The sequence below is a fragment of the Archocentrus centrarchus genome, unplaced genomic scaffold, assembly GCF_007364275.1.
Source record: "Archocentrus centrarchus isolate MPI-CPG fArcCen1 unplaced genomic scaffold, fArcCen1 scaffold_76_ctg1, whole genome shotgun sequence".
Taxonomy (NCBI): Eukaryota; Metazoa; Chordata; class Actinopteri; order Cichliformes; family Cichlidae; genus Archocentrus; species Archocentrus centrarchus.
Window position 1 is genome coordinate 231,581 of NW_022060289.1, and position 18,420 is coordinate 250,000.

An 18,420-nucleotide genomic window follows, 5' to 3' on the forward strand; every position below is an offset into this window, starting at 1 on the left:
ATTGAAGTAATGACTGTCAACTGAAAGCTAACTGCAAATATTCCAGCCTGAGCAGGGAATTAAAGCAGCACCGCATTCTTGTCTTCTTTATATTCAGTGTTTAAAACCTACTATGAAAAAGACAGATTTTTAATTGCAGACAATTTAAACACGTATTTAATTTAAACTTGACAAAGACAACCTCAAAGGTTCAGATGAAGGTTTGCTGATGTTTGGACACAGAGATCCTCGTGCTGAGTTTGATGCAGCAGCAGATTATAAAGGCTGTGACAGGAGCAGCCACGGACTGCAGCTCCTGTTCTTTTCTCTGTAATTCAAACATTTTCCCACTCGGGTTCAGCTGCGGCAGTGACGGACATCTCTGGGTTGCAGACACATGACTGTGTGCACAGACGCTGCCTTGCTTAAAAGAATCAGGTCAGCGTACGCAGAAGGCCAAACACTCAGGCTTCAGACACAGCAGAGACGTCCCTCCCGGCTTTGCTTCAAGCCTCGTGTTTGGCTTACAGTGAGGTGGCCTGAAAGGGGGAGGAGCCCAAGCAGCCGTGTATAAAATAAACAAGGATTTTTTTAAGCTGTGAATTATGCAAAGCTCCTCCAGTACTCCAAGAATATAAATAAAGAGCAGCAAATAACTACTTTAACTTGCTAAATTGCCCCACGCAGTCTCCCCCCAGCTTTACTTCTGAAAGATCCTGCTGTTAATTAGTGATGTCACTGATGTTTCCTGTGTGTGTTTATCAGCATTATGCAGTGTTTACAGTTCCAGCGTTTGATATGCTGGCATAGTAGAATTTAAATGTCTGCATCTCACAGTGTTCCAACTTTGTGGACAAAGTTAACTCTTTGACTGAGTGTGTGTGTGTGTGTGTGTGTCTAACAGCTGATTAATAGCTATTGTCAAATATGCATTTGCGTGTGATTGTGTTGGAAAGTTTCTTGTTGCTTACACCGTATTCTGGTTGTGTGATTGTGGTGATGACTCTCACACTCTCCTGCTGCAGTGATGCAAATTCATCACAGGCTTCATTAAAGATGAATTTGATCCATCTTTTGTTTTCTTCATATCGACCTTTTCAAATGTCACATTTGTAACTAGAAAAACATTCATTTCCATGGCTCAAAAACAAATCAATCAGCAGTAAGAAATGATAATTTCATATCTCTGTATCTTAAGAGTTTGTTTATTTTCCTCTTCCATAAAGAAATCATTCAGGATTAGCTGAAGAAGGCTGCTGGACTCAGTTAATGCCTCCAGTGTTTCTCTCTCTGCGTGCTCACTCTTCCCCACCTTTGACCCGAACATCTATAAACGTAACCATGTTCTCATCCATTTCGGTTTCACCCCCTTTCTCACGTCCTGTCTCCAGATCAGTCTCTAGGCAACAGAACAAAGGGGAATCACCAGGACTACAGTGTTTGGCTGGTGCAGCTATTTAAAGCCGGACTGATGTAAGAACCAGAACACTGAGTGTTACTGTGGGGCCGTGAGCAGCAAAGAGTACGTCTCACACTGCAGCCGTGCACACCAACATTAATAAGCTGCAGGTATGTATTCATTACATATTTCTTAAAGCAGCCTTGGAACTGTGACACAGATTGATCCACAGCTCAGACACATGTCTAAAAAAAGTAATTAATAATGAAAATAAAATAAGATAAACTGGAGACCTGTGCACCCCCCCATGTTAGCTGGGACAGGCTCCCCCCTCTCTGTGATCCTGAGTTGGATTAGTGGCTTGTTTCCTTTCTTCTGATATTACTGAGTCTCTGATTCCTGTTTTTGTGACCCTGTGATTTAGTTCATATTTACTATCAGGAGAAGTTCTCTCTGGTTCTCCGCCTGCTCCGTCTCATCTCATCAGTCTGTCTGTAGTGAGTCTCAGTGTTTTACTTCCTGTTTTACACTGAAGGTCAGCTTCCTGGTGCTTGTCATTGCGTTCTGTTTTTGTGATTGTGCATTTGTGATAAGAATAACAGTCGAAATGATTCAGATTTATGCTTTTGTGAACAGAATCATTAACAGAAGCAGGATTATCATTTTACAGTCGGTGGTTCAGATCATCAGATGAGCAGTTTAACGTATCCTGATGAAGCCACGGACAGAGGAACTGTTCTGTCTTCTGTTCAGTGTGTCAGATTAACAGGGTGGAGCCTGCTTTGTTTACATCGTATGCATGAAGATAAAGGGAAAAATAAAGAGAGGGAGAGACCTCGAGGTTAAATCCATTAAACGAGACGTGCAGGTAGATGCCAGAGAAATGAGAGGCTGAGCAGCAGGAGACAGAATCAAAGCACATTTGCAGAGTTTGTGGCTTCACTGCAGCCACAGAGACAACAAACCTCGTAGTTATAACTTCACCTCAAATCCTTACTTTTGTTTGTTACACCAAGATTTCAGTCTAAAAGCAAAAGCTCTGTGGGATATCTAAAGAAGAATAGGAAGGCTGCTGGTCTTCACCAATCACTGCATGATTACTTCACTAACTGTTGAGGCTTGTTGACTTTTGAACCTCAGCGTCCGGCCTGATCGGAAACTAAAGCTTTGCTCCAACTGTGATCTGAATCACGAGGCGCAGCCAGTGGAATAAAATGGGCTCTGTCCACAGCAGAGCCGTTTCTCTCAGCGGTTCACAGCTGCTGACATGACTTTACTCATTTATATGTTCAGTGACAAGTTAAGACTTGCAAATGCAAGTATTCAGTCACTGATATTCACCTGCACAATAATCACTTAATGATACTTTTATGTGTTAATTCTTTAAATGATTTAACAACAAAAACAATCAAACTGGTCAGTTTGTAGCACAATCATCAAATTGAATCTTTTCTTGGATATTTAACATCCTTCATAACATCTGCAGGCACCAACAAGCTAAAATAAATCCAGCTCAAAAATAAATGCATTTTAATGGTTAATTAAAAGTCCTTTTGTCTCATTTCATACAGCACTTATTATGTGGATAACACCCAGGATGTGCAAACCAAATAACTTTCTGGGATCAGTCTATCCAGTGTGTGAGCAGGTGGGACCTCCTTCAATAAATACATGTCTTACCATCTTATAAAGATCTGACACGCTGATCTGGTCTTCATCAACCATCTCAAACTCCTTTCTTGGCACCAAATCCAGACCCAGGTGTCTGCAAGACACACACACACACACACACACACACACACACACACGCACACACACACACACACACACACACACACACACACACACACACACGCACACGCACACACAGAGTATATTAAAGTAACTTTGGGGCTGGCTCTGAGGATCTTGGTCCTCAGGATTACTTCCTGTCGTGCTCTTAAAGAAACGTCCTGTCCTTATAAATTTGGTTTAACGTAAACTCAGGAGGCAGAAGAAGTAAATCTGCTGAAGGTTTTATATTCTGAACTCATTCAGGCTGTCTCACTGGATTTAAATGGTGGACTGGTTCTTATATAACGCTTTTCTACTCTACTCGAGCGCTCAAAGCACTTATACAACATTCACACAAACATACGCTGACGGTTGCATCAGAGAGCAACTTGGGATTCAGTATCTTCCCCAAGGATACTTTGGCATGCAGCCTGGAGCAGCCAGGAATCGAACCATCAACCTTCCAAAGTGGAAGAAAGCGGACAGATGGACATCATGGATGTACTTTTCTAGGTTAAATCTAGCCAACCAATCAGTGCCGTTTAAAAACGTTTTTTTTATGGAAAGTTGCACCATGAAATCACGTTTGCCTAAAGTCTAAAAGATGTCTTCATGGTCCACAGCTGTCAGGCCTAAACTCAGGTTATGTTTGGTTTGAAAGTTTAACAGGAGACTAGATCGCTGCTGCTTCAAACATGCTTTTATTTTATATTTCATTTGAAAGTAAAGGCTTGGCTGGCAGCCCGAAGCAGATCACACATTTATGATTTCTATCAATGCAAACACTGTAAACTGAGCACACAGTGGGACATGAGAGGGCTCAAAAGCAGAGTTCAGCTGGCATTATTTATAAAAGATTATAAATAAATCAATAAATGAATCAAATACAACCAGGAAATCAGCATCAGTTTGGGGGGAGCACTTTAATTAACTGCGTGCTACTCTTCTGTGTTCTGTGTGTTTTTCCAATCTGAAAAAATGTCCAGCACAATATCACGATTAAATCAAATATGTCTGCCGCTGCTCTGAAGCCGAGCGTACACTGTAAAATGTTGGCAGCCACAGCAGAAACACACTAAGATATCTTCGGTCGTGGCTCCAGACGCTGGTCCTACTCTCACACTGCGACCGACCGACGAGCACGAGAAAGTTAGGGTGACTCTCACAAAGGAAGGCAGTATTGAACGATGCAGTGATCATTTTGACACTGGCACTAACACAAACTAAAACAGAAGGTCCAATCTGGTTCATTTGTGGCAGCAGAGGCTTGTTTGGTTATCGTGACTGAGGGGGGGCTGTAGCAGAGGAATAACAGCTGGCCCCGACTCCCTATCAAACTTGACGGTCCTACCAAAGTGTGTGAGGCTGGACTGTAGTGAATCAAACAGTCCTCGTGCTGGAGAAGCTTGAGCCAGCAGACGTTTGACGTTTAATTACTTCACTAATAAGTTCCATTGTGATACCAGCTGCTCAGTGGAAACACAGCCATGCTTTGGATGCAGCATGAAAAATGGAGCCATCAGATATTATTTGTGTATCCAGCGCCTGATTCTGCTTTTATATTCCAGGACCTTTGAGAGGGTGAAAGGGAGCTTGTTTTCCTGCAATGAAACCTTTCACCATCAACTGGCTTCCAGGCCTCAAATCCCGTCTGCTGCCTGGACTGCTGCTCTCTCCTTTCTCTGACATGTCGCTGCTTTGCACCAGCTGGGGACTGAATTAGCAGAGAGCCGCACAACAAGATAAGTAGCACCTCGTTAGCTCCATGTTGGGCCCTGTTGTGGCCTAAAATGCTTGTGTTCGCTCAGCTGCTCCTCACTGCAAAGCAGCTGCAAGCAGTCATATAACCTGAAACACCCCATAGTGCCCCAAATCATTCATTTACTATCAGTTATAATAAAAGCAGTACTTATCACTATCATCCTTCACATCATCTCAGTCTGCCAGCAGAGTGAAGCTTTAAATAACCTCTGAAACACTCCCAGGTCCCACGCACTCATTTCTCCAGTATTAATAACTCCATCCTGATGCAGTGGGCATTTTTTCTCCATTTCATCTGTTTTCCATCAGCCTTTCAACATGCTCCCATCAGACTTTATCCACCACGGCTTCATGCACCTGCCTCCAATCCCACTTCTGTTTGCCCTGAGTGGGAGTGTGGGGAGCACGCTGAGCTGCCTGTTTGGAACTCATTTAGAGGGCATGTAAGTGTAAGAGGAGAATAAGAGGAGAATTCAAGTGTAGAAGTTATTCTCAGCAACATACAAAGATGCTGCTGCAGATGCTGTCTGGTGAAGTTAACCTTTACAGTCTTACTGTATGCATTACTTTGGTGGCTCATGTAAGTACAAACAAAATACTTAATATTGGTATCAAAGCAGTTTCAGATATTTTCCTGCAGAAATATTTACATTATACCCTTAAACCTTAAACAGCAAAGTGAGAGGGGCCATTTTATTATATAGGATTTTTTAAATCTACATGTTTTAATCATTTTTATACAAAAAGGAGTTGCACCAGTTCTTTATGCCATACTTGGCTGGTTTTGTATTGCCTGAAACTCCACCTGCCTCTGAAGCTACCAGCTGTTCTCCCACGCAGCGCTACGTTCCAGGGAAATAGTATTTTGTTAAGTGGGTTACAAACACTGCCCAGCTATCCCTGAAAGCAGCGAGCGCGCCCATCACCTGTCTGTCTGCTCCAGCTGCTTAGCTGTTAAACTTCAGATACCTCAGCATATCTCTAATGTTGTAGGTTTGTTAGCCATGCTTCACTGAAAACATTAGTGTAGTGATAAGAGGTGAAAAATTACAAAGACCATGAAGCCTATAATGTTCAAAAAACCCATACATACATACAGGGTTATAAATGAGCCCACAAAACTTTTCATTATATTTACCATGCCAGTCTGTAACTATGAAAAGTTGTAGGAGAGGTCACCTGACAAATTCATGATAGATTTTACAATTAAAATATCCACACCGCACATATAAATATACGGTTTGGGTCATAAATGATCCCTACTTCATCAGCTGGAGGTTGAAACAGCATTTTGTGATGGAGTGCAATCAGTGCATATGACACAACATAAAAGTTAGTTAATACTCATGGTGTTTATGGACAGGTACTTCATCAGATAGGGACAAAAAAAAACAGTTGCTAAGCACTTCCTTAAGCCATGTGTGTTATGTTTATGTGTGCATATAAGTTACAAACTTAACATGTATCTGCTGTGGAAGATTTCTGCAATGCAGATGGATGGATGGGTGTGTGTGTGCGTGTGTGTGTGTGTGTGTGTGTGTGTGTGTGTGTGTGTGTGTGTGTGTGTGTGTGTGTCTCACTCGTTGCCCCAGTCGAGTCTGACGGTGATGTGTCTCTTGACGTCTCTGCTCTGGTCTTGTGTCAGGTGACCTGACAGCAGCTGTCTTCTCAGGTCGATCAGCTCCATCATCACGTGGCGAACCTTGTAGAACAGATCCACCTTGTGTTTCTGAAGGACAGAGAGAGAAAGAGGGAGGTTTGATTCATCTATTGTTCAGCACTTAAAATTCATCTTCAACTCATCAATACGCTGGCTCAGCTGTAGTTCTTTGGCAGGGACCACAAGGCCATTTCAGAGGTGTTTTTATTAAAGGTGCTCAAACAGCTCACACTGGAGCACAGCTGAGGTGAATGAGTTCAGTGCTTCACCACAACATCTCAGGTGGAACATATGTAGGAAGAAGAGAAATATTGGAAAGAGAGGAGTTCATTTCTGAATTTTTATTAACACATTCATTGTGTTCATTCTTCCTGCCTCACAAATGTCTTGGGTAAAACCATTAAGAAGAGGCTTAGCTGGCAAATCAGACTGAAAAGCTTATTGCTACAGGTGATACTTTGTTTTCCACATCAGGACGAGCTGGGCAGTTAGAGGATGCAGGTGTGGTGTGGCCCATAAAGAAAAAGAAAAACGCCAAAAACTGCAGTAGTGGCCATTTGGGGCTCGCACCTGTGAGTGAGTCAGTCCCCAAAGACCTCAATGTTAAAAAAGCCCAAATTTACAGCATAAAGAAGCACATTTAGTTTTAAACTGCATTTTTTTTAAATGCAGTTTTTGTCTCTATAGCTAATTTCCACCTTCTACAGTCCTCAGCCATGTGCCCCTTCTTTCTTCTTCTTTCTGCTGCTTTCTTTAGAGGACTGCCACAGTGCATCGTCTTCTTCCAGCTCACCCTGTCTCTAGCATCCTTTGTCTTCAGCCAACAGGAGCACAGTTTCTACCAGCACCCTGATGGCCAGCAGCACCTGAGGCAGCCATTGTTAACCCCAGCCCTGACCAATCTGGAATGGGAATCTTATTCTTTATGATCCGCATGTTTGATTTGGTTCCTGATGAAACTCTCCCCATTTATCTGGGCTTGGGGCCGGCACTAGGAGTACACTGGCTTGTGGCCCCCACGTGGCTGAGTTCATATGTCTGCTTCCTAAACTGGCAATTTATAGATGTAGTCTGGAGCCCTAGAGACATATGTTTGTTATTTTATGAAATGAGAATAACTGTCTTAATGGCAAAATCATTGCTTTCTGATAAACCTAATAAACATTCTGTATCTGAAGTTCTCGGCAGCACACATTAGACTGTGCAGTGGATCAATAATTTCACGTATCAAATAAAACAGGATAGCAACTAAAAAGCAAAACAAAAAGTCATGTAGATACACAGAAACATCACTGCAACACACACCCAACACAACTGCAACTTCTTTCTATAGCATGCTTTATTATTAATACTGTAATTTTGCCCTGCAGGCTTTCAGCAGCAGGGTTAAATGTCTCAGCAGGAGAGCGAGATGGGCAGAAATGAGTCTGTGCAGACACACACACACATGCACACACACACAGTCTGTAAGATCTACATAAAAAATTCCCTGCAATCATCTGTGCAGTCCAGTACAGTGAGACAATACTGTATGGCAGAGATTACCTTTGTATTTGTATGTACAGATAGACTGCATATACACAAACACACATAAAATTCAATTCAATTCAATTCAATTCAATTTTATTTATATAGCGCCAAATCACAACAAACTGTCGCCTCAAGGCGCTTAAAATCCTCCATAAGGCTCCAGTAGGTGCTCACACATGCATGAACAATTTCCAAACATATACTGAGAACAGGAAGGTGGTAGCCCCCATCTAAAACTTCTGCCTTTCTCTATCAGTGTTGGGTTTCTCCAATATCCAGAAGAGCCCTGTAGGTTAGAGCCATTATGTAACTGCGGCTGCAGTGGAGGTGGAGCCATTTTTGGGAACCTTAACTTGAAACTCACAGGAGTTTGTTGAATGCAGCTGAAACAGCTCTGCTATCGACTGGCAACCTGCCTGGGAGGTTTCTCTGCTAGTCTCCTGATGTATGCAGGCAGATGCTGTTTTCAGATGAAGACTGAAGCCCTGAATCTGACCTGGGCATGCTATGGCCTGCATACTATATCCAGCCCTTTGGTTATCCCTGACAACCTGTGAATTATACATCATGCAGTTTGTCCAAAAACATTGTTGATAAAGTCTCCATCAGAAAATGTCTCAGGGGTTTTTGTGGCTTTGTGGGAATACAATACAACTTTGGTGCTTTTAATTTGAAGGCAACTGCTATTTTTTTTAATTTACTATGTTCATATGTGTGGAAGCAAATGCACCTTCACTGTAAATGCTTTGGCACAAAGAGTTTGCAGTTCCTGAAAGATGTCAGCTCATGTTAAAGAGAGAAAGACTGATGCAAAATGTAAAGTTTGTAACAACAGATCAACTTCTATGTGTGTACTTACTAACATCAGAGTTTGTGGAAAGCAGTTTGCTGTGTTTAAGGATTACAGTTTGAGTCGCCATTACGACACCAAACACAGAGAAATATAAGAACTTGACTGAAGCAGAGTGGAAACGGACATTTGAACCTTTCCTAGCAATGCTGCAAAAGCAACAAGGAATTTTTACCAAGCTTGACACATCCAGGAAAGGAGCAGCCAAGACCAGCTTTGTGATTTTCCACAAAATCACATAAACAGATGTTTGTTCGTGGAGGTAACCGTATGCTTGGATAGGCTTAAGTTGATATGGGGCAAACTGGCAGGTGTTCCAGCCAATGGCTGTCCAAATCTGACAGGGAGAAAGGTCAGACTTTTGAAGCAGGTGCAAAATGAAATGACTAAAATGAACCCAGAACAGAAGTTGGCACGTTTGCATTGTACTATACACCAGGAGGAGTAAGTCAGTGCTAAAACATAACTAAGTTGTTAATGTTGTAAATAAAATAGCTGATAAAATCTCTAACTTCATTGATTCTTTTCCTTTGGCTCTACCTTCATATGTGCACAAACATTCTCAGTGATGAAGTCTAACAAATCCAGACTCAGATCCTCCATCAGTGACCGTCATCTGTCCACAGTCCTGTGCATTTCCACCCCAGACACTGAACTTGATTTTAATGCACTTGTTCAAGCAGAACCTCCTCAGTTCTTTGTGGTGTCGATTCACAAGGTTCTGGAAACATTCTTCAGAGCTTTAAAATTCCTCAAAATTCTTCCTAAAGTCTTGTTCAGATATGTGAACTTCAACTACTTCAGCTGCTAGTGGGAGGAGGGACTGTGTACCTGCTCTGCCTGTCTGCAGCAGTGCTCTGCAAAGCCAACTGGAGGAGGTGAAAATGGCACTCTTGGTATTGATACTGTTGCAAATTAGTATCAAATCCAATAAAAATGTTTAAAAAATGCTCAGTCTGTGGTAAGAGGCCCAAAGGGTGCAAAGAAAATATCCCCTATATATCCCAGCAGCAGCAGCAGCAGCCTGAGTTGTTGACTGAAAACATTCTTTCTTGTTGACACCAACTGCTGAGCCTGCCACCCAAAAATCAAGACTCATCAGGTCAGGCAACATGTGTCCAATTTTATAGAGCCCAGTTTTGGTGAACCCAGGTGACTTGTGGCCTCAGTTTGCTGTTCTTAGTTGACAGTGTGGTCTTCTGCTACTGTAGCTCCTCTGCTACAAGTTTGGATGGTTGTACATTCAGAGATGCTCTTCTGCATACCTTGATGGTTATTTGAGTTACCATTTCCATCCTGTCAGCTTGAAGCAGTCCTCTGACCAGCCTTTTTCTTCCAGAGAGCTGCCTCTCACCTGATATTTTCTCTTTATTGGACCATTTTGGGGTGGCTGTAGCTCAGTAGGTAGAGCAGGTCACCTACTGATCGGAAGGTCAGCGGTTCGAATCCTGGCTACTCCAGGCTACATGCCAATGTATCCTTGGGCAAGATACTTAACTCCAAGTTGCTCTCCGACCGTTCTGTCGGAGTATGAATGTGAGTGAATGTTAGGTAATTAAAAGCACTTAGCTTCATAAAAATGGAAGTGCTTGTATGAATGGGAGTGCATGGGTGAATGCAAACAGGTTGTATAAGCGCTTTGAGTGCTCTGACTGAGTAGAAAAGCGCTATATAAGAACTAGTCCATTTACCATTTACCATTTACCATTTTATTGGACCATGTGTAATGATTATCACCGAGACCTGGCTAAACCCCCACATTCCCGATGCTAGCGTGCAGCTAGCAGGCCGCACTCTGCTACGCGGAGATCGGACCAAGGACTCCGGTAAGAGCAGGGGAGGGGGTCTCTGTATTTACGTGCATGAGGACTGGTGTAACAACGGAACAATCATAGACAAACATTGTTCCCCAGACCTCGAGTACATGTCTGTAAGATGTCGGCCTTTTTTTCTACCCAGAGAGCTAACAGTAGTGATCGTCACAGCTGTGTATATAGCTCCCAATGCTAACGTTAGCATGGCGCTCTCTCTCCTGCTGAACGCCATTAACGAACAGCAGCGGCTCCACCCCGACGGTGTTCTTATTATCGCGGGAGACTTTAACAAGGCCAACTTAAAGACTGTACTCCCGAAATTCCACCAACATGTCAAATGTTCCACAAGAGGGGAGAACACTCTTGACCATGTTTACTCCAACATTAAGCACGCTTACAGAGCCAAACCCCTCCCCCACCTCGGCCAGTTGACCATCTTTCCCTGCTGCTCACCCCAGCATACACCCCCCTCAGACGGAGAGCCAGGCCTACTGTAAAAACCATTACAACCTGGCCTGAAAACGCACTCTCCGACCTACAGGACTGCTTTGCATACACAGACTGGGACTTATTCGAACACGAGGACCTAGAAACATTCACAGGGACGGTACTGGACTACATTAAGTTCTGTATCGGAAATGTGACTGTTAGCAAAAACATCCGGGTTTTCCCTAACCAGAAACCCTGGATGAACAGCCAGGTCCGTTCACTCCTCAAAACCCGTGATGCTGCCTTCAGGTCAGGCGACAGAGCTCTGTACAGTGCTGCTCGAGCTGACCTGAAAAGAGGAATTAAAAAAGCCAAGACGGACTACAGGAGGAGAATAGAGTCCCATCTGTCCAGCAATAACACACGGGAGGTGTGGCAGGGCATTCAGAACATCACAAACTTCAGAGGCTGTGATGTGACTGCAGGAGACCTGAGTGTGTCACTAGCAGAGGAACTTAACTGTTTCTTTGCTCGCTTTGAGACACCTCAGGACCACCCATCTGCTCCAGTCCTGCCCCCCCCCCCCCCCACCAGGCTGCACCCCACTCACTGTCCAGGAGCATGAGGTACGGCGCGTGCTCCTGGCAGTGAACCCCAGGAAGGCTGCCGGACCAGACGGAGTACCTGGCAAGGTGATCAGAGCGTGTGCCCACCAGCTCACCCTGATTCTCACCAGGATTTTCAACCTCTCCCTGGCCCAAGCAGTCATCCCCCCCTGCCTAAAAACAGCCACAATCATCCCCGTGCCCAAAAGGTCATCTGTCACCAGCCTAAATAATTACCGCCCTGTGGCCCTCACACCGGTAATCATGAAGTGCTTTGAGAGGCTGGTTCTCCAGCACATCAAAGACCATCTGCCCCCCACTTTCGACACCCATCAGTTTGCATATCGTGCAAACAGATCCACAGAGGACGCCATCGCTGTAGCTCTCCACTCTGTGTTGAGCCACTTGGAGCAGCAGCAGAGCTACGCTCGCATGCTCTTTGTGGATTACAGCTCAGCGTTCAACACAATCATCCCGGACATTCTCACCACCAAACTGCACACCCTGGGCCTCCCCCCTCTCACATGTTCCTGGATCAAGGACTTCTTAACCAACCGGCCCCAGACTGTGAGACTTGGCCCCCATCTCTCCTCCACCCGCACACTGAGCACTGGCTCCCCACAGGGCTGCGTGCTGAGCCCCCTCCTGTACTGCCTCTACACCCATGACTGCAGTCCGGCCCACAATAACAACCTCATCGTCAAATTTGCTGACGACACCACAGTGGTCGGACTCATCTCGAAGGGAGATGAGGCAACTTACAGAGAGGAGGTCCTGAAGTTGACAGCCTGGTGTTCAGAGAACAAACTGGTACTGAACACCATGAAAACCAAAGAGATCATCATCGACTTCAGGAAGCACAGGACTGACCCAGCTCCCCTCTACATCAACGGCGAGCGTGTGGAGAGGGTCCACACCTTCAGGTTTCTTGGTGTCCTCATCTCTGCTGATCTCTCTTGGTCAGATAACATCACAGCTGTTATCAAGAAGGCTCAGCAGCGACTTCACTTCCTGAAGGTCCTCAGGAAGAACAACTTGGACTCAAACCTGCTGCTGACCTTCTACCGCTCATCCATTGAGAGCCTGCTGACGTACTGTATCACAGTATGGTACGGCAGCTGCACTGAGGCAGACAGGGTCAGGCTTCAGAGGGTAGTCAAGACAGCACAAAGAATCGTTGGCTGCCCTCTCCCCTCCCTGATGGACATCTACACCTCCCGCTGCATCAGCAGAGCCAGGAACATCATCAAGGACAGCTCACACCCTGGCTTTGACCTGTTTGACCTGCTGCCCTCTGGCAGGCGCTACAGGAGCATCAAAGCCAGAACAAACAGACTCAGGAACAGTTTCTTCACCAGAGCAATCACCACCCTGAACTCACACACACACCCACTGTAACTGTGCAACACCCACATCTCTGTGCAATATTATATCATTCATACTGAACAATATCTAACATTCCTCTATTGTGTAATATCCAGTATTCATTCACTAGTGCAATATTCATTCACCAAGTGCAATATTCATCATCTTCATTATTATATGTATACACGCATTTACTTTCTTACAATGTACAGATGCACCAATGTAGGTATGTATGTATATATTTTTATACATTCTATTTTTTGTATATTTTACACATTGTTTATTTTCTGTATATCTCTTGATCATATTGATTATACTAGATTATAATATTTTTATAATATTTTTATTTTCATTTTAGAGAGTTTGATTTTCTGTTACATGGCACTGAACAGGAGTGGCCCTCCAATCTCATTGTACATCCTGTATAATGACAATAAAGGCATTCTATTCTATTCTATTCTATTCTATTTTCTTTAAACCCCAGAGATGGCTGTGTGGAAAATCCCAGCAGAGTTTCTGAAATACTCAGACACGATCGTCTGGCACCATGTTTAAACTTACTTAAATCACTTTTCTTCCCTATTCTGATACTCAGTTTGAACTTCAGCAGGACTGTGTATGATGTCTCATGATTTCAGCCAGTTAATCCAGATTAGCTGAAACCTATGAAGGCTAGAGATGCCATCGAAAGCGCCATGCAGAGATTTTAGTTTTTGACCATCATGAAGGACTGCACAACTCATGAATGAGTAAATACAGACATGTTGTGGTGGTAGGTGACTCCACTGTGTGAACAGCCATTCACAGCCATCCTTTTATGAAAATAAACAAGGACAGCCATCATCATCATCATCATCTCGCACTGTTTAGATACAACCCAATGTGGCTCGACAGGACCAAAAATCAACTGTTAGCTGGTAGTTTACCAGCACATCTCCATCTCCCAGCACAAAAGTGGCCATCGGGCTAAGTCATACTGGTTTAATGAAAAGGATTTACAGGGACTGGTTCTGAAGACTAACTAGATTAATCAACATGCCAAAATATGGATAAACAACTGTACAGTTATCCCAGACAAGTTACCAACTATTAGATTTACATATTTAAATTTGTCATGTTTTGAGTGAAACTACTCATCCTCATTCATCCTCATTCACACTGTCTTAAAAGAACCGCTGGGAGAAAACTTCAGGGGTAAAAATGATGGCTCCATCTGTATTCTGCCTGCAGTCTGCACCTGAGTGCCCAAGACGATACCTTAAACATGGTATAATTTTAAAAGATTAGTTCCCTGTTGTAAGAGATGTTTATGAATTATAATCCGTCTCTGAGGCAACGTATCGACAGGGAAGCCCCCGTTACAGTACTGGCATGCATCCCTCTGTAGCTCCTACTGGGAACCTTCTTGCACCATCCTGTCAGAGCTGAGTGATTAGCACGATTTTAGCGCTGAGCGCAGCGAGTGCTTGAGGTTAAAAATACTACAACTTTTAGCCAAAGAGTGCCACGGATTTTCAGTAGTTGCTTAGCAACAACAGGAGTCACGCACGACAGGTCCCCTCAGCATCTGTTTAGCATTTGTTTTTCAGGAGATGCCCAGTGGACACAGAAGCTAATGCTCTTTGATACACACTTTATGAGAGCTCATATTAATATTCTGCATGAGTGTGTAACGATTGAAGATGCAGAAACATCTTCCAGAGTGAAACCTTTTACACGTCATCTTAAAGGAGGGAGAAAAGTACAAATTAATTAACTTTGTCACTAATACATGCTGGATTTTATCCTTATGCATTCAAATATAACAAAAGTAAAAAAACAAAACAAGTGGTGCACTTTCAGAAACACAGGAAAAGTTGATCCAGTCCACAGGTTCGATCCCCTGGAGCTGGTGACCTGAAAGTAACTCCGTGTACATTTCAAGGACCGATGCTCCCAAGAAGTAAAAATTACTGGGAGGATTTTTTTCTAGATTTCAAGTTTCAGTTTCAGAAGACAGTCTGTGTGAGGCAAATATGAAAATAAATCACGTTGTTTTTATTATGTATATAATGTGTAGTTGATGATTTTACTGTTTTATTGTTTATTACTAAGATCCACTCAATCTGTCTTCAGCTGCTTATCCAATTCAGAGTCCTGGGGGGTGGGGGTGGGGGTGGAGCCTATTCACAAGCTGTTAAAGGGCAAGAGGTGGGGTACACCCAGGACAGGTCGCCAGTGTCACAGAGCCAACACAGAGAGAAAGAACACCATTCACACCATATGATGCCATATTTTATATGCATATTCCTGAATATTTGTTTCTGAATGAGGACATCCTGGTCTCATCATAATATTCATGTCCATTAGTGCACTGGCACAATCACTGTTTGTGGTAAAAGTCTTATCATTCTTTTATTCTTTTATTTGGGAACTCCAACTATCTGAGAAAATAACCATGTAAGGTAGCGCTGATATAACAGGATGTTTTGGGAAGCAGAAAAACTTAACTCCATGGTTTTCTCTGCTCTGATGCATTAATTTGGGACAAATCTTTTTTCAGCTTACACGATGTGAGAACAATCTCATGTGCAATAACAATATGACTGTCTAAACAAATATGAGCGTGTGTGTATCAGCTTCATGGCTCCTTTGTCTTTCTGCATTAATGGGGACCCTGCTAACATTGAAAAGCTGATGCAGAAATAAAATATAAAACTTGCTTTTATTGAACAGGGTCCAGTGTTCACATGCTGAGTGTACAGTAAATATCATGACTAATCTTATTCATTTCATTTCAGCAAGTTCCCATTGTGATAAATATGAGCATACATTTTAGCGGTCAACATTACTGCACCCTTCAAAATGTGCTCTACAGTAAGCTTCTTAAACCAAAGACAGCCCACAAACCGTGGTTCATTCACTGACTTCTTATATGACATCTTATATAGAAAACCATTTACAGAACAAATGGTTACAGTATTCCCGAGGGTGCTCTTCAGTGAAAAGCGCAGCACAGGAGTCAGCAATAAAGGCCCAGACCCAGCAAACACACCAGCTTAATACAGTACACAAAAATCATACTGCTCTTATTTACAGCAACTTTCAGAGTAAGGACGAATGCAAGGAACAAGGTTCACAAACACATTCCCACCAGAGACCTGCTCGGCAAGAGCTGCCTTTTGTCAGCCACACAGAGCCGCTGGGGCAAAACGTGCTGGGCTCAAGAGCGAGCTTATGTATTACTCTCCTTTAGTGCTTTAGAGTACAGCTACACCTTTACAGTTGTAGAACCTGCTAAAGCAGAGAGTGTAACAGCAGCCCTATGTAAACACAAGGTGTGAGGCACAGCAGACTCACAACCTTACAAAGCAAGATTACTAATAGGCAAAGCTGGCACACTAACAGGAGACACAAATACAGGAAAACCTTGCACAAGGTAACATATCTGTGTGAGAATAATAAACTTAGCGAAGTGCTCTATTGGGCGACACAGTACTATGGAGTCTTTGAGATAAGATGGTGCCTGATTATTCAAGACCTTGTATGTGAGGAGAAGGATTTTAAATTCTATTCTAGATTTAACAGGGAGCCAATGAAGAGAAGCCAATATGGGAGAAATCTGCTCTCTCTTTCTAGTCCCTGTCAGTACTCTAGCTGCAGCATTTTGGATCAGCTGAAGGCTTTGCCAATGTAAAAAAGTGGTCCTACATATCGTCCCTTTAGAATTATAAGGTTCTATCTGACATTTTTGACGAAATTGACTTATTGTCATATTCTTATTCGTTGACTGCTAAATCAACAATATGTAAGAGATTTATTTCAATTATATACAACTTTGGCCATTTTATTCACAAAACAAAAAGGTTCTATCTGCAAAATCAAGCTTTAACTTGGTATTATAATGTTCTATTATTTAGTATCTCAAAACTGGTCAGAATGCAGACAGAACCTTATAATTCTAAGGGGACGATATTTGTTTAATATGTGCATTGAAGGACATATCCTGGTCAAAAATGACTCCTAGATTTCTCACAGTGTTACTGGAGGCCAAAGTAATGCCATCCAGAGTAAGTATCTGGTTTGACACCATGTTTCTAAGATTTGTGGGGCCGAGAACAAGAATTTCAGTTTTATCTGAATTTAGAAGCAGGAAATTAGAGGTCATCCAGGCCTTAATGTCTTTAGGACATTCCTGCAGTTTAACTAATTGATGTGTGTCATCTGGCTTCATTGATAGGTAAAGCTGCGTATCATCTGCATAACAATGAAAATTGATGCAATGCTTTCTAATAATACTGCCTAAGGGAAGCATGTATAATGTAAATAAAATTGGTCCTAGCACAGAACCCTGTGGAACTCCATAATTAACCTTAGTGTGTGAAGAAGACTCCCCATTTACATGAACAAATTGGAGTCAAACCACTCAGCACTATGTTGCATGCTTATGACTTCTAGTTTAAAAAAATGCTGAATCCATTGAACCCAAGACTTCAGAACAGGAATCCATAAACTACGCATGAAATGTCATCGCTGCATACACTTTTTTAAGTAAGGAATGCTAAAATACCCTTTCATATGACCAAAACTGGGGTATGTATCACACAATGAACACTTGTGTCCATGTAAACATGCTTATTTAGATTATTGCTAACTTTTTTTCTATATGCATGAAATTTAATATATGGGGGCTGCTTTTAATACAGCCAAAGCATTTACCCAAACAGGGAAAAATACATAGGACTAAAAACAGGGATGTAGAAATAATCAGGACATCTGGCCATCCTAGTCAGTGGGTAGATCTGCTGTGAACTTTGACCTTTTTTTGAGTCAATAAACTAGACTTGGAACAGGTGCACCAGCTGGCACATCAGGGAGAAACCGAGTCTCCTATCCACTTCTCACTAGCACTCAAAATATGCACACCCACACCACAAATACTGATGTATGCTGCTTTGAAATGAAACTGCCCAATCTGGGAAAATATAGAATCTCACAGGTACAGCTCAGCACTAATGTTTCAGCTGCAGAGTGGAAATCTCTTCTGGGCTGGCTATTTGCAGATTGAGTCTTCCTCCTACCACTTCCCCCTAACTGCCTCTTATCCCAGCCGGTGTGAGTAATCACACCTTCACATCCTGCGGGAACACAAACATACACCTTAAATCCATTTAACACTTCACTTTAAAAAACAGCCAAGCTCGTCTCAGATAATGATGCTGTTTGTAAACCATTGTGATATCAGAAATAACAAAGCACTATCATACATACATTTC

At 42.8% G+C, this 18,420-nt stretch overlaps 1 protein-coding gene across 1 annotated transcript in view; it reads right to left on the reverse strand.

The window, feature by feature from the left end:
* LOC115777809 (dedicator of cytokinesis protein 3-like) overlaps window positions 1–18,420 on the reverse strand; it is a 277,391-nt gene that overhangs the window by 88,665 nt on the left and 170,306 nt on the right. Inside the window, 2 exon segments of the mRNA XM_030725805.1 lie at window positions 3,059–3,143; window positions 6,493–6,641. Coding sequence (XP_030581665.1) covers window positions 3,059–3,143; window positions 6,493–6,641 — 234 coding nt within the window.